Source organism: Rhinopithecus roxellana, chromosome 17 (genome assembly GCF_007565055.1).
Source record: "Rhinopithecus roxellana isolate Shanxi Qingling chromosome 17, ASM756505v1, whole genome shotgun sequence".
NCBI lineage: Eukaryota > Metazoa > Chordata > Mammalia > Primates > Cercopithecidae > Rhinopithecus > Rhinopithecus roxellana.
Window position 1 is genome coordinate 484,899 of NC_044565.1, and position 9,363 is coordinate 494,261.

Sequence of the window (9,363 nt, forward strand, 5' to 3'; positions counted from 1 at the left end):
GGCTCCTCTTCTGCTGGCACTAGCTCCTCCTGGGCACAAGGCTCCCTGTGCTTGGGCATCTGCATTCTAAACCTGAGAAAGGTGCCCAGAACCCCTGGCAGCTGTGGACTCTACTCAGCACTCGATCAGTTGTCTGCGTTCAGGTAGAGAGACGCAAAGGAAGAGTGTTGTGGAAAGCCCTGGAAGAGTCTGGTTTTGACTGGTGTCTCTGTCCTCTCACTTAGGTCGCTGAGATTACAGGTGTTGTGGAAACCGCCAAAGTTTACCAGCTAGGTGGCACCAGAACAAACAAAGGACTGCAACTACGGTAGGAGGCACTTCTGGGGCAGCTTCTGCTTCCACTTCAAACAGGCACTGGCTTTGGGGGCTGCTATTCTCTGTGTGTGATGGTCCTTGTTACCATGAATGCTATTTATGCAATCTCCACAAGGTACACTTGGAGGGAGATTTGTATTCCATCTTTGTCTATAGGGAAGGTACGATATTCTCTCCTCTAGGGGGAACCAAATATATGAAGTGGTAGGACACAGAGAAAGGAAATGTCGGGTTGTAAGAGACCCTCCCGGAGCCTCGCTGGCATTTCCTTGGCAAGCATGGCCAAGAGGCTTGCTTCTGGTTCTGGCTCTGTCTCATAACCTCATGTGTAACAAGAAAGATCATTTTTATGGACTTCATTTCCTCTTCAATAAAATGAAAGTGTCGTTCACTCAGCAAATATTTACCAAATGTACAGTATGCCAGGCACTGTTCTAGGTGCCATCATAGTGCACTGCTGCTTGGAACTCCTGGGCTCAGGTGATCCTCCCACCCACCTCAGTCTCCTGAGGAGCTGTGACCACAGGCATGTACCCCTGTCCCAGGCTCTGTTGCATATTGTTGATGCTGACTGTAATGGATTTTAATGTAAACTGACTTGAAGCTCTGACCAAGCCCATTTGGTTTCCAGTGCTAGCTTTGGGATCTCAATCTTGGCTGCCCATTAAAACAGCCTGGGATGATTTTATAGGGTAGCTAGGATTGAGAACCGCTCCAATAGGTATATATAAGTAGTACATAGTCTGGTAAAGTTGCTTTACTTGTACTACAGTCAACATGCACATTTCTTGGAGATGCTGTCTCTCTTTTATGTAGGCATGGCAATGACCAACGCGTGTTCCGTTTAGAGTTTGTCTCAAACCAAGAATTCACCGAAAGTGAGTTTATGAAGTGGAAAGAAGCGGTACGTGGCTAGAGATTACCTAGCAGTTGTTCGTGCATGTTGAGAAAAATACCTTTCCAAAATCCCTACTCATAACCTTTTATCGTGTTTTCGATCCAGATGTTCTCTGCTGGTATGCAGTTGCCCACTCTAGATGAAATCAATAAAAAGGAATTATCTATTAAGGAAGCTCTTAATTATAAATTCAATGATCAGGACATTGAAGAGGTAAGAAACCTGGTGCCCCAGAGCCTGGAGGTTCATCAAGAACCAGTGTTGAGAGAACATGATTCTCTTTTATTTCCCTATATCTTGACCTTTTTAGCTATGCATGTAAATTAGGGAATACTGATACTACTACCTTAGTATTTATTGTTCATCAAGCTTTTTTCTATACATTCTTATGTGCGGATGAGGCTAACATAGACTGAAGTGTATTCAGAGTTTAGATGAGACAACAAATGAGGCTACATACACTAAAGTGTATTTAGGGTTCCAGGATCTGTGTTCTGCTAGGCTTGATCCTTCAAGAGTTTTCCTTCTCTAAAACATCTTGGTAAAATTATTTGATCTCTGTTCTCTTGGACAGTGGCTAGCCTTACACTACCAGGCCCTTGGGCTGCTGTTTCTTGGTGCATGTTCCTTCAGACTGTCCCAGAAGAATCTCCGTGACCCGGGAAGCAGCATAGTATCCCTTGGAATGAACCCGCTCTGTCTCTCTCTGGGGCATGGCACTGCCATAGGAAGAGCAGCCCCCTTGTAACTAGCTGTTTGCATCCAAAATGGGCTTACTTAGCCTGTCTGCAAAAATAGCTTAGGAATACCTCACTGCTGGTATCTCCTCTCTGGTACAGATTGTAAAAGAGAAAGAAAGGTTCAGAAAAGCTCCACCCAACTACGCTATGAAGAAGACTCAGCTACTGAAGGAAAAGGTGAGGAGTTGTACTGGAGCCTCTTTCCTCATCCTGTAAGGAGATGTAGAAATCAAACTTGTTCATCTTCTGCCAAGTTAGTGGTGGCAGGATTGGGAGAAAATTCTGGGCTCGATTATAAGCAACACAGTGTGTTCTTGGCGCCTGGGCAACGTTCCTTGGCCATTTTCCATTCCCTAAATTCAAACTGATCTCCTGCGTGCCAGTCTTCTTACTTTCTAGTCACTTCAGCTTCCTGTGTAATAAAATAGACCCTGGGTGGTATTCAGCATTGAGTCTGAACAGACAGATGACACTGTCAAGGCCACCTGTGGCTGGTGATTTTCCATTCTTCACACCGGGTTGGGGTGGGCCTTGTTATGGTGGTTTAGCCACCCTGTGAGACCTGGCGTTCTACTGCCACCAGGGACCCACAGCCAGGTAGCTATATGGGAAGGTGTTCCCCACTGTACTGTGCACTACTGTAATATAAATTATATCTTGTATTTGTAAAGTACTTCTGCAGTTTTCTTCCATATCTCCTGTCCTTTGCTCACCACATGAGATATCTTTGCCTGTGCCGGAAGTAAGGGGATACTTGATATAGAGTCAGTTGTATGTAGCCAAGAACTCACACATCTCTCTGTGTGTAGGCCATGGCTGAGGATCTGGGGGATCAGGACAAGGCCAAACAAATCCAAGATCAGCTGAATGAGCTGGAGGAACGGGCAGAGGCCCTGGACCGCCAGCGGACCAAGAACATATCCGCTATCAGGTGTGTTATGGAGCCTATTTTTGGCCCACAGACCTTGGCCAAAATTATCAGGCAAGCCTGTGGCCTGTACACTTTGTGCTGCACTGACCCCATAGATATATGGGTTCAGGGCCCAGTGGTCCCCTCCATCCCTCATTTCACAGCCATTGACTCATCCCTCTTACTCACCCCACAGTTACATCAACCAACGGAACCGGGAATGGAACATTGTAGAGTCTGAGAAGGCCCTTGTGGTAAGAAAACTTTATCTGAATCACTAAAACGAAGTTAATTAATAAACCATGACATCTTTTCTACATCTTGCCCAAGTTTATTTTTTAATTATTGAAATAACATGTGCACTTAACATATACACACACTCCCTGTATGTCCACATACATCGATGTAATTTATTCATAATGAAAAGCAGCAGTCTTCTGCCCTGTCCTGCCTTTTCCCACCCTTAGATTCTACTCCACAGGTATTTGTTTTTTCTCAATTTCTGTTTCTTGGTTGTTGCCCCCATATCTACTCTGGTATTGTTGAAGGGAAAGAATGATATGCCGGGTACGGTGGCTCACGCCTGTAACCTCAGCACTTTGGGAGGCCGAGGTGGGTGGATCACCTGAGGTCAGGAGTTTGAGACCAGCCTGGCCAACATGACAAAACCCTATCTCTACTAAAAATGTAAAAATGAGCTGGACGTGGTGGTGCACACCTGTAACCCGAGCTACTTGGGAGGCTGAGGCACAAGAATTGCTTGAACCTGGGAGGCAGAGGTTGCTGTGAGCTGGTATCAAGCCACTCCTCTTTAGCCTAGGCAACAGAGTGAGAATCCATCTAAAAAATGAAAAAATATTAGCTGGGCATGGTGGCTCACGCTTGTAATCCTAGCACTTTGGGAGGCTGAGGTGGGTGGATCACCTGAGGTCAAGAGTTTACCAGCCTAGGCAACATGGCGAAACCCTGTCTCTACTAAAAATACAAAAATTAGCTGGGCGTGATGACTTGCACCTGTAGTCCCAGCTGCTGGAGAGGCTGAGGCAGGAGAACCACTCGAACCTGAGAGGCAGCAGTTGCAGTGAGCTGAGATTGCGCCACTGCACTTCAGCCTAGGCGACAGAGCGAGACTCCATCTCACACAAAATTTTTAAAAAAAGGAAAAGGATGATCGCTTTTTTTTCTCTTTTCAGTCCCTTGCAAAGACCTACTTGCCTGTGAGCTTATGGTGAAAGGGTAGGGGGATGGAGATACAGTTCTGTGGTGCATGCTCTCTGTTTCAGGCTGAAAGTCACAACATGAAAAACCAACAGATGGATCCGTTTACCCGGCGCCAGTGCAAGCCTACCATCGTTTCTAATGTGAGTGCCGAAAGAGGACATTTTAGTCAGGACCTAGATTCTAGGACATAAAATGAATTCCGTTAGGAAATTAATAACGAAGTTAAAAATAATGTTTTCTTAGCTGGGATTTGCTTGTCTGAAGCTCTTGGGTCTGGATACTTCCTTTTTTAATCGGGCATATAGGCAGTGAAAACGTGGCATGGATTTACAAAAACCTAGTGACTGATCCTGCTGTATCAGGGTGGGTTTACAGTGCAGCAGACATTAGTAATGTGGTCCTTAGCTAGGGCCTGGCTGGGCTGGGCTTGGCTTTCAAGCTTTTAATTGCCTTTTTTTTTTTTTTTTGCTGCTTTGAGGAAAACCCCACTAGCTGCTGATGGGCCCGCTGTGGTGCTTGTGATGTTAGTTTGGTAGGTGGGAAAGAATCTGGCAGTAGGACTCTGTGAGTGTCAAACAATCTCTAAAATAACTGATTTTCTCTCCCAGTCCAGAGACCCAGCTGTTCAAGCTGCCATCTTGGCCCAGCTGAATGCAAAATACGGTTCTGGAGTGTTACCAGATGCTCCAAAGGAAATGAGCAAGGCAAGTGCGGTACCGCCCTGCTGCCTGCTGAGTGAGGCTGCTAGCTGAGACACCAAACAAGCACCTTGGCTAGTCTGGGCTTGATTTTTCCACCTGGAGGAACAGGGCGTCCCTCTTGGAGTCCCTTCCCCATCCCAGTTATTTGCAAATAAAATCAACAGACAACCTTAGTTCCAAACCTAACACCACTACTTACCTAGGGCCTTGACTGTCCTTCGGCAGCTGGCTTCTAGCCTTCAGCATCCCCCTTTTTCTCCTGTGTAAAATGAGGGTACTACTACATACCCTGCCAACTTCACAGGAGGAGAGATGATAACATACAAAGATCAGATATTGTAAAAGTGAAAGCTCATGGAAAACAGCACATTTAAAAGCCGTTTTCTAGCTGGATGCAGTGGCTCATGCCTGTAATCCCAGCACTTTGGGAGTCGGAGGTGAGCGAATCACCGGAGGTCAGGAGTTCGAGACCAGCCTGGCCAACATGGTGAAACCCCTGTCTCTACTAAAAATAGAAAAAAGGCCGGGTGCGGTGGCTCAAGCCTGTAATCCCAGGACTTTGGGAGGCCGAGACGGGCAGATTACGAGGTCAGGAGATTGAGACCATCCTGGCTAACATGGTGAAACCCCGTCTCTACCAAAAAAAATACAAAAAGCTAGCCGGGCGAGGTGGTGGGCGCCTGTGGTCCCAGCTGCTCGGGAGGCTGAGGCAGGAGAATGGCGTGGACCCGGGAGGCGGAGCTTGCAGTGAGCTGAGATCCGGCCACTGCACTCCAGCCTGGGCGACAGAGCGAGACTCCGTCTCAAAAAAAAAAAAAAAAATTAGTGTGGTGGCGGGTTCCTATAATCCCAGCTACTGAGGAGGCTGAGGCAGGAGAATCGCATGAACCTGGGAGGGAGAGGTTGCAGTGATCTAAGATCGCTCCATTGTACTCCAGCCTGGATGACAAGAGCGAGACGCCCATCTCAAAAAAAAAAAAAAAAAAAAAAAAAAGCAGTTATCCGTCCAAGTTAAGTCTTTTCCTCTTTTCCTGCTGGAGTCTAACCGGTCTCAGGACTTCTGAAATCTTAGGTCAGGAGGTGACCCGTTGTCTTAAGCCCACCCTTTCTACCTTCATACCACAGACATGAGCCTGCACTCTTCTCTGTGCTTTTAGCCTTCAGGAGAGAAAGCTCTTTGTCCGTGGCCTCCCTCTGAGAGAAGGAATCAGAAAGACGCCTTAGTAGGAAAATCTAATGAACTGAAATAAGAGCTTTTTACCGTTCGCGGCTGCTGCTGCTTCAAATCCACTTGCATTTATGCTCTTACCATTAGTTTTCCTCTTCACATTCCAGGGTCAAGGCAAAGATAAAGATTTGAATTCTAAGTCAGCCAGTGACCTCTCAGAAGATCTGTTCAAAGTACACGATTTTGATGTGAAGATTGATTTACAAGTTCCCAGCTCAGGTATGTGAGGGTGGGGCGGGTGGTGAGGGCTGAGGACCAGGTGGATCCATGGTTCTCTGGGGCAACAAAGAAGCCCACTTTAAGGGAAGAAAGGGGAATGCTGGCTCATCAGCATCCATAGGCCAGGCCAAGACAGACTGCGGGTATGGTGAGAGGGAACAGGGCCACGGTCAGGAGGCTGCCTCAGGAGTGCAGCACAGGACTAAGAGGACTTCGTGGGACCTCAGCTGCCAACTTGCCCTTCTTTCCCACAGAGTCAAAGGCTTTAGCCATCACCTCCAAGGCTCCACCAGCCAAGGATGGGGCCCCAAGGAGATCTCTGAACTTGGAAGACTACAAAAAACGACGAGGGCTTATTTGAGCACACCCAGCCTGCTGCTTCTGACCCCGCATGCCCCATCGCAGCGTCCCACCTTTCCTCCTTTCCTTTGATTTAGCCTCTTTGGGCTGGAGCAGCTGTCGAACTGGGAAGAGACTCTAAACTGCCAGTCATCTGTAATATAAACCATTTGCTGTATAGACCTCCCTTGTCTGCACACCATCTCCCACCAGCTTTCCCTCCCCCAGGGCCCCACCCAGTGTGGGCCTGGGCTCTCTTGGGCTTTATCCATGTCTTTAGATTTGTGTTTGCCTTTTGTTTTTTTAACCGCGCAGTTCATTGGCCACTCTGCACGCATTCAGTATTACCATGGAGCTGGGAACCTTGCTGGAGCCCCTGGGGCAATCGCAGCAGCACTGGGCGGTCTTCTCTCCAGACTGCCTTGGCCCACCCATTGAACATTCGGCCCCCACCTTGTGGAGGGAGCGGGGATTGGGCACCTGCGGTCCTCCCTCTCTTCATCTTTCTCTTCTGCCCTTCTTTTTGGAAGAAGGGGTTTCAAAACCAGTTTAGTTTCCAAAAAGTGTACATTTGTGGGGGGGGGGTCTAATTTGAGAGCGAGAGTGTGTATGTGTGTGTTTAAGTGTGTGGATTTTTTTATCATTTTTTTTAAATGCAGTACTCTTTGTATCAGTCTGTCATGGGTCTATAGCTGTTTCAGATTTTTTTCAGCTGTACTTGAGCATCTGAAACTGCAAGAAAGAAACTCATTAAATGTGATTCTTCTTACTAAACAGGCCTGACTGCTGTAGCTGTGTAACTTCCCCATCCCCACCTACTCTTCCCCATCCCTTCCCAACTTTGGAGAAAACTCCCCAGTTTAGCCCCCTGACCTGCAGGCTGTGTCCTGGCAGGTGCGGGAGGGAAGCCCATGGCTGGGTACCAGGGAGGGCAGTGAATGTCTTGCTCATCCCATGGGTACAGCCCACAGCTTCTTGGCTGAACATAGAACTTCTTTTTCTCACCCAGTATACCAGCCTCTTCCTAGTGATTCTGTTTTGCTGTTTTGGCAAGAATTACATTTTGTTTTGTTTTTAAGAGAAATTGCTGAACATGAATGTGGAGAGCAAACACAAAAAGATTTAGGTTACGCCAGGCGCGGTGGCTCCTGCCTGTAATCCCAGCACTTTGGGAGGCCGAGGCGGGTGGATCACCTGAGGTCAGGAGTTCAAGACCAGTCTGACCAACATGGTGAAACCCCATCTCTACTAAAACTTCAAAACTTAGCCGGGCATGGTGGTGCGCGCCTGTAATCCCAGCTACTTGGGGGGCTGAGACAGGAGAATCCCTTGAACCTGGGAGGCAGAGGCTGTGGTGAGCCGAGATTGTGCCACTGCACTCCAGTCTGGGTGACAGAGTGAGACTCCATCTCAAAAAGATTTAGGTTGCAAATGTTTCAAGCATGTGCAGTTTTGTGTGTGTGTATACATATATATGGTCAGCATATATATTGTTGTGCAGCTAGGGCAAAGCCAGCAGAAGTGTGTGTATGTCTTTATGAAATGTTTGAAAAGAGATAAGCTGACTGCTTGATAATCATTCTCAGGTGTAAAGCTCCAAGTGTAAATAAAAGTGGCATTTAACAAATCTTTCAGAACAAAGTACAGCTGACTATATATACCAAGAACTAAGCTAAAGGAACAGCTGAGAGCTCCTGATCTCCACAAGAGAGGAATCTAAAAGCTCTGCTTTGTGCTTCTTCACCCTGCTTTTGTACACGGAAGGGGGATGATGGGAAATCATGGACTTGTAAGTTGTATTTAAACATAAAAATGAACTTGGTAACTTCTGGGTTTAGTAGAGCCTCAGTGTCGCTTTAACTTAGTTTACTTTTTTTTTTTTTAAAGCAGCAATGGATGGTTTTAAAGGAGTATTATGACTGTAAAATTGCTAAATACGACTGTAACACAGCTATGTGGTAGCTGTGACACAGTTCAGTTGGGCAAAGGAGTGGTGATGGACTCGTTAAAATCATATATACTTGAATAGTCCATTGACCGCAACTCTTTATAGACCATTGTGTAAATGTGGAATCACAGACTGTTAACATTGCCTGGACTTCAGCAGAGTCCTGGAGCTGCTGGGACCTCTCCTATCATGATGAACTTGGACTTTTTTTGATTTCTGGTTTTAAAAGACATAAAATTATAGAATCCAGATAATTCGCTGGAGTCATTTTGATCCACCATGTAGATCTGTATTTAGTATCATTTGGATTTGGAGACGTGTTGATTACATTATGGCTGTGTAATAAAATTTTTATTAAAACTGCATCACACTGTAGCCACTTTGCCACCACCTCCCCACACACAGCTGCTGAAACCCCCATGAGATGCCAGTGCACACAGCAGGGAGAAAAGCCAGCCAAAGAAGACCGAAGGGTAACTCCACCCGAGTAGCCTCGGTAGCAGTTGGGATCAAGACTAAGGACTTGTCTCCAGTCTCAGCTGAGGCAGGGCCTCTGAACCAAGATCTTGGCCAGGCATTAAGACATTGGCTTTGGCCAGGCGTGGTGGCTCAAGCCTGTAATCCCAGCACTTTGGGAGGCCGAGACGGGCGGATCACGAGGTCAGGAGATGGAGACCATCCTGGCTAACACGGTGAAACCCCGTCTCTACTAAAAAAAAATACAAAAACTAGCCGGGCGAGGTGGCGGGCGCCTGTAGTCCCAGCTACTCGGGAGGCTGAGGCAGGAGAATGGCGTAAACCCGGGAGGCGGAGCTTGCAGTGAGCTGAGATCTGGCCACCGCAC

At 47.1% G+C, this 9,363-nt stretch overlaps 1 protein-coding gene across 1 annotated transcript in view; it reads left to right on the forward strand.

Moving 5' to 3' along the window:
- Window positions 1-8,884, forward strand: part of RTF1 (RTF1 homolog, Paf1/RNA polymerase II complex component) — a 71,971-nt gene extending 63,087 nt beyond the window's left edge. The window contains exons 9-18 of the mRNA XM_030921424.1: window positions 225-307; window positions 1,132-1,219; window positions 1,319-1,426; window positions 2,053-2,130; window positions 2,763-2,884; window positions 3,060-3,117; window positions 4,147-4,224; window positions 4,693-4,788; window positions 6,121-6,232; window positions 6,487-8,884. Of these exons, the coding sequence (XP_030777284.1) occupies window positions 225-307; window positions 1,132-1,219; window positions 1,319-1,426; window positions 2,053-2,130; window positions 2,763-2,884; window positions 3,060-3,117; window positions 4,147-4,224; window positions 4,693-4,788; window positions 6,121-6,232; window positions 6,487-6,593 (930 nt within the window). The 3' untranslated portion in view covers window positions 6,594-8,884. The remainder of the gene's footprint in view (window positions 1-224; window positions 308-1,131; window positions 1,220-1,318; window positions 1,427-2,052; window positions 2,131-2,762; window positions 2,885-3,059; window positions 3,118-4,146; window positions 4,225-4,692; window positions 4,789-6,120; window positions 6,233-6,486) is intronic.
- Window positions 8,885-9,363: the final 479 nt, after the last annotated feature.